Genomic DNA, 13,604 nt, shown 5'->3' on the forward strand with positions numbered 1-13,604 from the left:
AGAGGGGGTAGTTTATTCACTATATAATGAAAGTAGAGTGGATAGAGTGTACTTCTTTCAGCAGTGTCCCTTTATCTGTGTACATTATGCCAGCACACCACAAAAATAAAGCAGTTTCACTCTTTTTGAGCAACACACAGAAAGAGTAAGAACTTTGTAAATAACTTGAAAATGAGTGGGTTTGATTTCATGTCATAATTATTTTATTTATTTGCAAACAGTTCTAGTGATAAAATAGAAGAAAAATAATTGAAGTTTTGAAATCAGAGGACTGAATGAGTGCTGTATGATGTTATGTGGTGGTTTTCCATAAAGATATTTATATAAGCATAAACATATTTATATATAGCAGAACTGATCATTGCAATGTTAGTCCTTCTGTGAGTAAGGGGTAGCCAGCTACAATTGAATGGCTGTTATAAAGAGCAGTATTAACTGTTGCTTAGTTTCGGTCATGCTGACTCTGATCGGGTCAGTTATTGATTTGGGCTGACTAATGCAAGCATGTTGTAACTCAGTGTGAGCTATTTAAAAGCACTACTAGGGGCTCTTGTGCAGAGTGGAGAGATTGGCTTGACAGTGTTTACTTCTGTTTGTTCCCAATTGTGATAGGGAGTTGGACTGGAGCAGTCTTGTCAGACTAGTAAGGGGTCATTGCTCTGGAGTGACCCTTGCAGAAGAAGGCAGAGATTTTGGTAGGAGTGGGGAGTGCCTGAGCAGGGTGTCTCTGTATATCTCTCATGCTTCCTGTCTCATGTTGCTGCCACTGCTGATCCTGCTTCTCTATTTGTCTCTGGTATAACATCTGCTGGAGGCTACACTCACACAGCCAGGGTTACTGTAGGTCAGAGACCCACGTGGTTTAACAGGAGGGGAGTGGTAAGGAGTACTGTGTTTGTTTGAGGGATTCATAGCAGAGAGACTATCAAAGAAGTGTTGAGCAAGAACTTACAGCAGTAAGTGAATACATAGCTCTGTGGCATTTTTCTGCAGCTGAGCCCTATGCGTCCTAGAGATTGTATTATTCTAAAAGGCATGAGGGGATAAACCAGCAAAACAGTGGAACAAGAAGTGGCACTGGGATTGAAGATGAAAGAGAAGTCAGTGGTTGAAACACTTTCCATGCCCATTGAGAACGCTTTGCAGCAGCATCTACTTGATACCATGGAGTGCAGCACAGACTGGGACATGGACAGTATTCAGGAAGAGGCTTTACTGTGGTACCTGGACAGGTTAAGTTACATTCCACAGGAGTGCGGGGTCCACAACACTGAGTGTGAAGAAGTTCCAGCTGTAAGTTGAGCTCTCTCAGTATCAGTTATCTATTAGGACACACACCCAAGTAATTTATACACTAACATTTAATGTTTAGAATTTAGTCTGTTTAAAGGTAAAGGACAAAAATTAATTTTGATTTCTGTCATTTGAAAAACATGCTGCTGAAGTATACATGTCGCTTGTACATGTGTGTGTGTCAAACACACACACACATGTCGAAAGACAGTCTGTTTGTCTGCAATATCTGTCCAGTGTGATTCTCATCCGGCTGTGATCAGATCATCCCCATTAGGCCCACCTCCTGGTTAGCTGAATCACCCAAAGAGCTGTTTTTAGTGTATGCATTTCATGTTTTTTGCTTCCTAGTTTACAACAACCTCAACTGCTTAAGCTTAGGAAGAGGTATGTGTACACCATACATATTTACAGTATATTTGTTTGACTTGCATGTGCTGTATATGTATACATCTATGCACACACATTCACACATATAAATTAACCATGCAATTCTTCATTAAATAAACATGCACTTAATTATGTAGAATTTACTGTTCTTGTAACCGGCCATAGATTCTCTGATCTGTGGTATGGAAAAAGTTGAACCCCCTTTAATTACAAAATATGGTGGCAAGGCTGCCTGTTGCAAAGAAGTACTTACTACAAATCATGACAAAGCTCTAGTGTTGCAACTGTGTGATTACACAATAATAATGCAATTACATAATCTCTGCCAATAGTTTTGGCAGTATTCTAACTAAAAGAGATATAGTAAACTACCATTTTTCTGATGTAGAATGTGTTAATAAAGATTTTACTTACGTTTAGGCCTTATAAACAACAGTGCAAAACACATAAAGGATATTATATATATATATATCCTTGATAAAGGCCCCAAGGGGGGCCGAAACGTTGTACACTAGATTCATGCAAATAAAGGTGATATGATTAGGAAATCCTTTATCCAAAGATAGCTGTCCCAAGGCTTTTGTTTTCATAAAAAATATTGTTTTATTAAATTAGCATTAAAAATCAAAACAATATTGTTTTATTAAATTAGAATTAAAAATCAATTACAAACAACCCCACCAGGCCCACCTGGGCCTGGTGGGGTTGTTTGTAATTGATTTTTAATGCTAATTTAATAAAACAATATTTTTTATGAAAACAAAAGCCTTGGGACAGCTATCTTTGGATAAAGGATTTCCTAATATGTGATCGCCTGAGAACTGGGGCAAGTCCCTTAGGCTTAATCAAATATAAATCAGATGTGGACTCCCAATTGATGTATAATAAGGTGATATGATTCACTAAATCGGAGTGCGGTTCTATGTGATCAAATATATATATATATATATATATATATACAGTATATATATATATATATATATATATATATATATATATATATATATATATATATATATATATATAAAATCAGTTGTCAGCTGCTCAATTGGTGGAAATATTTTTATTTGTAGGGATGACATGCATATATATTTTCACAAGTGTTCCTTTGTCAATAAAACAATTACAAAGATTTTCAGGGCCAATTATTATTTAACTTGATGATATAGATGTGTGAAGCCACCACTTGAAGAAGGTTTATTCACATAATATCATTGAGAGCATAATCACTTTGGACTAAGCTTTGGGCCTATGGCAACCTCAAACTTTCTTCCACAGCAACATCTACTTGTAACTTGGTCTTTTTATAAAAATATTGTAGTTCTTTTGGCTGTCCTCTAATGGGTATTGGCAGTGGCACGAGATTAGTCCACCTAGATGCAAAACTTTTAGCTGTTGACTTTTTTCCTTTCGCCACTTCTGCTTTAAAGGGCCCTGTCATAGCAGAAACTTATGTCCATGTGACCATTATGTGACCAGAAATAAGTAGGGGAAAAAAATAGAGCCCCCAAGTGCTTTTCATATGTAAGCATTCAAACCATTATATACAAGAAAAAGGAATACATTATCTATAGCTCTTTATAAAGTCTTTGGGAAAAAAATGGATTTTCAGTTAGCAACTGCACTTTATGTAAAAAGGTAACAATATTTGTTTGGTACAGTTGACTTGTCTGGGGGCAGTCATGTATGCATGGTGTCAAATCAGTGCAAGTGAGAGTCCTGCTAAGATCCAGTAAAAGCTCTTTCTGCAGTGCCCCCCTTGCGACAAGGCTTTACCAAATGTCAGAGAGTGCCACTCTTTTGATCCCTGGGCAGAAAAGAGGAAGACACTGATAATTACAAATTGGTTTCATCCCAAGAATGATCAATATGTTGGTGCTCTAAAAATACTTGAAAAATAATCATATATAATGAAGACCAGTTGAAAAGTTGCTTAGAATGGGACAGTTTATAACAGACTGAACTTAATATAAAGGTGGATTTGCCTTTATAAATTATATGTAGTTTATAATGACCCAGAATATTGAGTTCTGCTGAGATCAGATGAAATTTGTTAGCAGTGGTATTTTGTTAATAGTCTACTGGCAGTGCTTGGGTATTTTACTCACCCTGGAACTCTTTAATGTTTATAAAAGAAAGATTTGTTTTCTCTTATTTAATGTAATATTACATGGGGCATTTTGTCACCTACATGAAATCACCTCTTATGTAGCATTCAAAACAGCCAAAAATACCTTTGTACTGTATGCAATGAAATGCATGAATCCAGTTTTTGTTAATGGAGATAAGTTTTAAAACTTCATATAGAGAGCATATTTGTTCTCTTATACAGACTGTTTCCAGCAGACAGTCTCACTATCAGCACTAAGTGATCTTCTTTGTACTCATCCCTCCCTGCATACTCATTCTTTCTGTTTCACACCCGTTGGCACCATCTTTTTGTGCATTGATAGATTTACAGTTCATTTGTACATCAGGCCGACATATTGCACTGTCTTTGTGACTGTCTGGCTATCGTTGCCTGTTCCCCCTCCTGGTTTGTCAAATTCTTACTGTCCTTGAATAATCCCAATGTATTTATTTTATTAATCCCCATTTCAATTTTCAGGTACTTAGTCCAACATACAAACAAAGAAATGAAGACTTTCGAAAACTCTTTAAACGGCTACCGGATTCTGAGCGCCTCATTGTTGGTAAAGAATAATGCATGTAGTGTCTAGTCAGTGTAAATAACATTCAGTCTTATATGTCCTTAAAAAGGTAATTTATTTACTGTCTGCTACTAATTTCCAAAGTTTCACATAAACATGTGTGGCATGCTATATAATCAGTTTTAATTTCTAAATGTGGTACAGGTATGGGACCTTATATCCAAATGCTTAGGACTTGGGGCTTTCCCAATAATGGATCTTTCCATAATTTGGATCTTCAGTCTCCTTAGGAACAGAGGAATTTGGCCTTTCTTTAGCACACCAAACCTACTGTTCTATTATTACAGCGAAAAAGGGAATCATTTTTAAAAAGTTGGATTATTTGGATAAAGTAGAGTCTGTGGGTGATAGCCTTTCTGTAGTTACGAAGCTTTCTATATAACGGGCTTCTGGACAATGGATCCCATACCTGTGCGCAGCAGACACAGTGCTGCTCTGTATATAGTGACTTAACAAAGTTATCCCTGAATTCTGTGAACTTCTGATCTGTATCATATGTGCGTGTTTGATCCAGAAACAGATGCACACTTCAGCTTGGCTAAATGGGGCTGATTTTATAACTCTTTCCTGCTCTGTATGAGATTAACAGTTATATCTACATTACTAAATGTGTATTAAAGGAACAGCTCTTGATATTGATTAACTTGTAGTATGATAAAAACTGTGGGAATCGTTGAACATTTGCAATTTGTAGTATAGTTAATAAGTAACATACAGTAGGTCAGTGCAGTGGCTCAGTTGTTAATATTTCTGCTAATATTTAGTGCTACTGTAGTGATGGGCATATTTGACCTGTTTCTCTTTGCCAAAAACCGGCGAGGATTTGCCAAAATGCATTGAGGTCTATGGGGCGACAACGGTTTTTGGATGCATTAGAGTCATTTTCACAGCGAAACTTAGCAAAAAATTTCACTAATCACTAGTGCTAGGGTACTAGGTTCAGTTGCCAATTGGGTCCTTTCTGTACATGTATATTTATTGTTGGACAATCAGATAGCTATTCTGCATCATTTTTCATATGGCCACCTGAATGAGCCAATGTCAAAAGGGGGGTAATTTCCCTTTAAATATTAAGTAAGTGTTCCTGTTTTTCTTTGTGGGTTATTTTTTTTTTATGCTCCATTTCAACAAGCCACTGTGGAATGTTTCTTGTTAATGATGACCTCATATTGTTCTTTTATTTGCAGATTATTCTTGTGCTTTGCAAAGGGACATCCTATTGCAAGGGCGGCTCTACCTGTCTGAGAATTGGATCTGTTTCTATAGCAACATCTTCCGTTGGGAGACCTTGGTGAGCACTGACTTTTATGCAATCGTTGTGCAGTTAGGGTGACATGGGAAGTTCTTACCCTTAATTAATGGAAGTTTCTCTGAAAGAAAATGGACGTTTTCCCTTCAAATCAAGATTTTCCTGTAGATGCTTCTTATTAGGGAATATTTTTTTCTAGCATTAAAAACTTCCAGCAAATCGAATGTTGGAAAACTTGCTGTGATTTTGCCACACATTATAATCATTTATACCATCACAGAACAGGGTAATATTATTCCAAGTAAGAGATGAGAAAAGGTGAAAAAGCACCTTCCTTTTAATTCAAAATTCCAGCAGTAATAACTTCTCAAATGTTAATGTACACAAAAGCACATAAATTTACGTTTTTGTTCTGTGTATGTATTAAATTGTGTGTATTGTGTTTTTTTATTTTTTACAATATTTTCTTAATATGTTCATATTTATACATATATTATGTGCATTATAGACTATACATATTACCCATTAGTGCTAGCAGGCTCTTCTTTCTCTCACTTACAAATTGTAGAATGCTATTATGATTCAAATCACAACTCTATATTAAATTGGTTGTTCACCTTCCAAACACTTTTTTCATTTCAATTGTTTTCAGATTGTTCACCAGAAATAAATTACTTTCCATTTTTTATTTTTCTACAATTTTTCCAAAATTGAAATGTAAAGTTTAATGTTCCTGTCCCTGGTGTTTCAGTCTGGCAGCTCAGTAATCCACATGCAGACTGAATTGTTACATTTAATTCTAGCAATTGTTACATTTGCTATATTTAACTGATACATCTCTGCAGTATATTTGGAATATTAGCAACTATTGTATCAAATCTAACAGCTGACTTCAATTAAAGCAGGGATTCTGCTCAGTAGACAGAAAGATAACAAATGTATCAACTAGTGTATCAGTTTAGAACAGTCTACCGATTCTGCACTCCCCCCCTCCAGAGCTGCTTCAGAAAGACATGAGAAGGTGAAAAAATTAACCTTTGAACTTCAATAAAAGGAAGAAATTGCAATTTGAAAATTGAAAGTAATTGGAAAAAGTCTTTATTTTTGTTGAACTATCTGAAACCAACTGTAAAAGGTGTTGGAAGGTGAACAATCCCTTTAACAACTTCATGCTTTATAACCAAAAAAAGTTCTGGTATGTTCAGGCAGGAAAAAGCAGCTTACAGCAGCCAGTAAATCAAATGTGCTTCATGTTATTTTATATACATATATCATTCTTCAGTAGACTTGATTTTGTGTTTCTCATTTTTACAATGCATCTTGAAGCTAACAGTACGTTTAAAAGATATCTGTTCGATGACCAAGGAAAAGACTGCCAGGCTCATTCCAAATGCCATCCAACTCTGCACTGAAACTGAGAAGGTGAATAACAAAACATTACTTTTGCTTTCTGTTCATTGTTGATTGGACTTACAAGTAAAGAACACTATTTTTTCTTTGTCTCTCCTTAGCACTTTTTTACATCTTTTGGGGCTCGAGATCGAACCTACATGATGATGTTCCGGCTATGGCAGAATGCTTTGATGGAAAAAGTAATGTAATTTGTAATTATCAGTCTATAACCCAAAAATAACGTGCAACATTACTGTAGGGCTTCTAGCCTATGGATCAGTGCTGGGAGTGAAGCTAGTTTCAATCTTCTGTTCTATTCTGTTTAAATGTATTGTTAATGTGATCCATGACTAGCTTAGACATTCTTACTAAACTTCTGTTCTGTCTTGCAGCCTCTGTGTCCAAAAGAGCTTTGGCATTTTGTCCATCAGTGTTATGGGAATGAGCTGGGGCTTACCAGTGATGATGAAGACTATGTGCCTCCAGATGATGACTTTAACACAATGGGGTATTTATATATATATATATATATATATATATATATATATATATATATATATATATATATATATATATATATATATATATATATATATATATATACATACTGTATAATACTTTTTTTATTTGATTGAGTTATTGATTTGACATGCTGATAGGTGACTTGGTACATGATTCTATGGGTAGGATTTACAATTGTGTGAACAGTTCTTGAAGTATGTCACTTTGTAACTCTGTAACTGTTTTGACAAACATTCCAACATATACAGTACAATTCAGGCTGTACTTTACAATTCCACTCTATGTTAAGAGACAGAGAATTATACATTTATGGCTCTGTTTTAATTCCACCCCATTTGTGTGCAGATAAGGATTTGAGGGTACCAGTAACTAAGGCAATATGTTAGAAGGGATCTGGAAAATTGAATATTGTGAATATGATAGATTGCTATTTTCCTTACAGAGTTAAACCTAATTTCACTTAATTGTTTTAGTAATTGGCTAATTCATGTTACATGCTACAATCTTGTTTACAATGTTGATGGCTGCACTGGTAAATATCAACTCAGCAAGAAGTCATGCATGCTCATGTCTACAAATAGTTTTATTTCAATTTTCCATAGATATGTATACATAGAAAATTGTTACTTTTTGCAGTTTCTCAGAATTCTTCTAATTATGTTGCATAATTAATGTGCCATAAATGATTAAATATGTGTTGGCTATGTATTTTTGTAAAGCTAATTAGTTTACTTTTTGTAAATTCCTTGATGTTTAGGATGACTTTTAGGGGCAAATTTACTTATGGTCGAATATCGAGGGTTAATTAACCCTTGATATTCGACTGTGGAAGTTAAATCCTTCGACTTCGAATATCGAAGTTGAAGGATTTACCGCAATTTGTTCAATTCGAAGGATTTTAATGCATTGATCTAACGATTTTTCTTCGACCAAAAAGATTGCAAAGCCTATGGGGACCTTCCCCATAGGCTAACATTGACTTCGGTAGGTTTTAGGTGGTGAACTAGGGGGTCGAAGTTTTTTTTAAAGAGACAGTACTTCGACTATCGAATGGTCGAATAGTTGAACGATTTTTACTTCGAATTGTTTGATTCGAAGTCGTAGTCAAAGGTCGAAGTAGCCAATTCCATGGTCGAAGTAGCCAAAAAAAATATTCGAAATTCAAAGTTTTTTTTCTTCTATTCCTTCACTCGAGCTAAGTAAATGGGCCCCTAAGTGTTTCTTATGTGCCTGTACTACTTTGTTATAGTTTCTGTGAAGAAATTCCTGTTGAAGAGGTGGAAGTAAATGACAATCCATCAAAAAGCAGTAGTGAGGTAAAACCAGAGACCAATTCAAACCTACAGGATCCATCTCTAACAAGCAGCAATGTGACATCCACTGCCAGCAGCGATGCCCCAGCAGTAAGTAAAGCATCATATCACCACACTACTAAATGCCCACCAAATGAAATGCATGGCCCAAAAATGTAACATTGTATATTTTACCTTTATACTTTATAATTTACCTATATATTTTTTTAATTTAACGTCTCACTTGCCTTGGTGTCTGTTTATTTTTGCTAGACCTATTATTCTACTGAGGATGCAGGAGTTTAACAACTCCTGCACTGCTTATAAGTTGCTTGGCTTGGTCACTTGTTATACAGAATCATTCACGCTTTGGACAATAGTTGCTTATGTGCAACTTTTTAAGGTGCAATTAGACATCTGACTCTGTCACTAATTATCTGCCTTTTCAGAAGCATAGATAAAATGGTGTGGTAATAATCAAAGGTAGTAGAATTGATCATTATATAATAAAATATGTACAAAGCAAACATAAGTCAGTCAGGTAGCTATGTAGGTAGTGGGCTGCAGAAAATGCCACAAAGCTGCAGTCAGTAAACTTTTGACATTATATATAATATAATAGTAGCAAACTTTTGAAAATTATTTAAGAGACCTGACCCTATATGCCTACAGTATTTTCTTTTGGATACTAAGCAGTGCACACCTGCAGACTATGCTGCTATTAGAACTATATTAGTGGTTTGTTTTATTTAATACTGGCCTATTATAAGTTAATATTGTAGTATTTGGGGTTTTTTGTCTGTATTATAACTGTCCCATTAAAGGTGCACTCTACACCTGTGTTCATGAGCAAAAAAAAAGAGTCAGAATGGCAAATATATAGCTATGGCATCAATTATTTAGAAGCCTGTTATGCAGAAAGCTCCAAAATTCATAATCCATATTTTGGAGTATATGCTGTGTGCTATAAATATAAATATTTTTGTCTTATTTGGAGTGCTTACATAATGTAGCTTCAGTATCTTGTTTAGCTCAAAAAATAACAAAAACAATATTTTTCTGCTTCTAGGTAGCGGTGAACAAAAAGCTGTTATATACAACATGTCAATCGCCAATGATAGGATTAAAAGTTTTTTGGAATGATCTTAACTGCATATCTCAAGATTACATTTTATAGCTGCTGTACTTCTATCTCTTAACAGTTTGATGGGGGAGAGCTAGATGAAATTGACAACTCATTAGATAAGGAGATTTTAATTGCAAATCTTGAAGAACAGACGGTGGAACTTCTTCCTCCCACCATCACTTCACTGTCCTTGGACTTTAACGATAATGAAGACCTCCCCACTGAGTTGAGTGATTCCTCAGATACCCATGATGAAGGTTAGAAGAACACATAATAACAAGCAATAGATGTAAGCAGTGTGGATTGCAATTTAGAGAAAGTGCAAATTAATAGGCATTAGCAATAAATAAGTCATAGTAGGTAATACTCCAGTGCTTCAAGCTAGGAGACAGCAATAAGGTTATATATGGAGTACTATTGTTGTACTTTTCACATACCTTAAGTGCCTAAAAAAAAGGAGAGACATTTTGTGTAAATATGAAGGAGCTAACACAACTTGGGTATTGAATTAAAATTAAATAGGAAAATGCCAGCCCTCTTTCCCAGGAAAAGAAAGATATTCGCTATTGCAGTTAATACAGATGGGTACTCACATCCTCTAAGTTCTAAGCAATACAACTGCTTGGAACTTGCTTCAAGACTAATTCATTTTTAAGTGAGATGGTAATGATTATGACTTAATACACAGTTCCAAGTACTTTCTCTCCCTGGATTTTTTTTAACTATATAAACTTTTAAGGAGTTATTTACTGAGCAGCACATTATTTTAGATATGAATGAATTTGAGGATATTAGATATACATATGTATCTATTTTTTTTATAATATTTAATTAAATGTTTTAATTGAGTAGGCTGGCCAGCCACTATTTGCTATTTTATATTTGTTGAATAAAATATGATTTACCGACAACCTCAGTTTAAGGTAATATTACTATCACACTTGTGGATGAAAACTGGTTATAGATTTCTATTGTGATACATGCTTTGTTATTATTTTTTATATTTAAATAAGAAGTCAGGGAAATAAATGAACCTCAATCAAAAATACTATGTTTTGCCCAACATTAGTTGCAAATGCTGGAGAATAAATGTTTTCATTTATGTATTATTCATTAGGATACTTTTACCACTCCAAAAAGTAATTATTGAATATAATATATATATATATATATATATATATATATATATATATATATATATATATATATATATATATATATATATATATATATATATAGTCAACTACAAGAGGTCCTCTGCACTCAACCCATTATCAATATATTTAAGACAGAGACATTTTGTGCATACTGCTACTAAAAAATGCCTTACCCTTTAAACAACACAGGGATTGTTTGTCCATATATTGCAATATATTTAAGCTGGCCAACTACGTCAAAGTCATCCCATATCTGGCCAGTCCTACGCTTAATTTTCATCTGATTCATTAAGAATTCAATTGCTTAATTATACATTTTACAAAGGGACTAAGTTTTAAACTTAGTCCCTTTGTAAAATGTATAATTTTACACCCTCATTGCACCCCTGCCTAATGGTTTTTAAAAAATAGTGGTGAGCACAACTTTCCCTTGTTTGTTATATATATATATATATATATATATATAGTAGTCCAAAAGGAACGCACACCATAAGTACAGTCCAAGTCTGGGTGCCAGTCCGTAGTTAATACAATGTATAAATCCGAAGGTGACAGCACTCCGAGTCAAGTAGTAATATCAACAACAGCAATGAATAAACTATAACAGGTTTATTGTGTCCAACGTTTCGGTTCTATTTCAGAACCTTCATCAGGGAAGGAAAAATAACAGTGCACAATAAAATGGCTATTTAAACCTGCTGGTTTGGCGCCAAAACTTGGTTACTAGGGAGTCCTAGCAACCTTAGTTCGTGATTATGTTACTTACTGCGGTAATGGAGGGACACACAGAGTATAGTGTCAGAGTCACTTTATTAACCCTAACCCCTTTTTCTTGCAAGTTTGCTTTTTCTTGTGGCTTGCATTTGATTGGGGACATATTTACTATTTGTTCCTTTAGGCTGGTCTGAATAATAGCACAATAGATTATGTGAAAGCTATTTGTTACAAGTTTTAAAAGTTCACGTTAGCTCACAATTTTTTTTGATCTCCCTGTGTCTGTCAAAGGTGAAGTGCAGGCGTTTTATGAGGATCTGAATGGTCGACAGTACATGAATGAAGTGTTTAGTTTTAATGTGGATAAGCTCTTCAGCCTTCTGTTCACCGAATCTCAGTTCCAGAGGGACTTTATGGAACAGAGACGCTTCACAGGTTAGACATCATATATTATGTGCCATTTTATAGTGATAAAGGCAGGCAACTGTCTTGTAAATAGCGATATTAGCTAAATAATAGATAACAATAGTTAGAGTACATTTTCAATTATAACCCAAAAATTCTCTTCTTCACATTGCCTTAAGCAGTAATGTATAAGCATTTGAATGTCTTTTTTTTGTTTTATTTTTCCCTCTCTGTTTAAGATTTCACAATGTTTTTTTTTTCTTTACAGAAGTTATATTTCAACCCTGGAAGAAGGAAGCAAATGGAAACCAGACAAGAGTTATTCTGTACACCATTGCACTCTCTAATCCTTTAGCACCCAAATCCGCCACAGTCACAGAGAATCAGGTAACCTATGAATGATTGAATGCAATACAGAGTGCAATTATGCACATTCTCTAATCTTGTACACATATGTATAATGAATTAAAAGGACAGAAGTACTGTATATCTGACAGGTGTACCAATGTGTTTCAGACATTGTACAAGGCAAGCCAAGAGAGTGAGTGCTATGTGGTAGATGCTGAAGTTCAGACTCACGATATACCTTATCACGATTACTTTTACACCATCAATCGGTACACATTGACACGAGTGGCCAGAAATAAGAGCAGACTCAGGTACAGAAACATAGAGCTTTGCTCTGTCTTTTCTTAATTTGCACATCGGCCCTTATGTTTCTATAATTCTGTCCCACAGGATCTCAACAGAGCTACGCTATCGGAAACAACCATGGGGTCTTGTTAAATCCTTCATAGAGAAAAACTTTTGGAGTGGACTTGATGAGTATTTTCATCATTTAGGTTAGTTCTTCAAAAAATGTGCATAAGTGACACTATGATTTTTTTTTAATGACCTTAAAGTTCTATAGTTAGTCTAAATAGTGTTTATGCTGATCAAAACATTATATTGTTTTTTCTTCATGTGATAGGACTTAAGTACATTCCCTGTGTTACAGAAGTGTCTTACTCTGCTGGGGATTTACATAAATCCTCAAATCTTGGGTTTGTGTAAATTGCTTGCAAGAAATAAGTTATTTGGTTTGCTTCTAAAATTGTTTTAAAAGAAACAAATGTCTTAAAAATGTTTTGGGGGAGTGGGTTTTTGCCAAAATAAAGTGCTTGCTGTGTTTAAGGTGTCACATTGTAAGAGTGCTGGTGAAGTGAAGTGTAGAGTACCTTGATTCCCTTTTAAACATGGTCTGTTACAATCTTAAAGCATGTTACTACTTCCTATCAGACCTGTGCCATTTGCCTTCACTTAAATTCCATGTTCCCCATGTAGGTACCAATGCACATAGCTAGCAATGTTGAA

At 34.8% G+C, this 13,604-nt stretch overlaps 1 protein-coding gene across 7 annotated transcripts in view; it reads left to right on the plus strand.

Annotated features, from left to right (window-relative positions):
- The window catches only part of LOC108697225 (protein Aster-B), a 102,095-nt gene that overhangs the window by 75,193 nt on the left and 13,298 nt on the right, over nt 1–13,604 (plus strand). For 6 of the 7 annotated variants that reach the window (XM_041571268.1, XM_041571271.1, XM_041571267.1 and 3 more), the window contains 11 exons: nt 4,292–4,376; nt 5,582–5,685; nt 6,970–7,065; nt 7,155–7,235; nt 7,428–7,543; nt 8,807–8,960; nt 10,052–10,232; nt 12,138–12,281; nt 12,520–12,638; nt 12,768–12,910; nt 12,990–13,093. In XM_041571268.1, the coding sequence (XP_041427202.1) occupies nt 4,292–4,376; nt 5,582–5,685; nt 6,970–7,065; nt 7,155–7,235; nt 7,428–7,543; nt 8,807–8,960; nt 10,052–10,232; nt 12,138–12,281; nt 12,520–12,638; nt 12,768–12,910; nt 12,990–13,093 (1,327 nt within the window). Of the gene's footprint in view, nt 1–738; nt 1,294–4,291; nt 4,377–5,581; nt 5,686–6,969; nt 7,066–7,154; nt 7,236–7,427; nt 7,544–8,806; nt 8,961–10,051; nt 10,233–12,137; nt 12,282–12,519; nt 12,639–12,767; nt 12,911–12,989; nt 13,094–13,604 lie in introns of those variants that run through there. The other variant, XM_041571273.1, reaches the window with a different exon arrangement.

Source organism: Xenopus laevis, chromosome 7S, assembly GCF_017654675.1.
Source record: "Xenopus laevis strain J_2021 chromosome 7S, Xenopus_laevis_v10.1, whole genome shotgun sequence".
NCBI lineage: Eukaryota > Metazoa > Chordata > Amphibia > Anura > Pipidae > Xenopus > Xenopus laevis.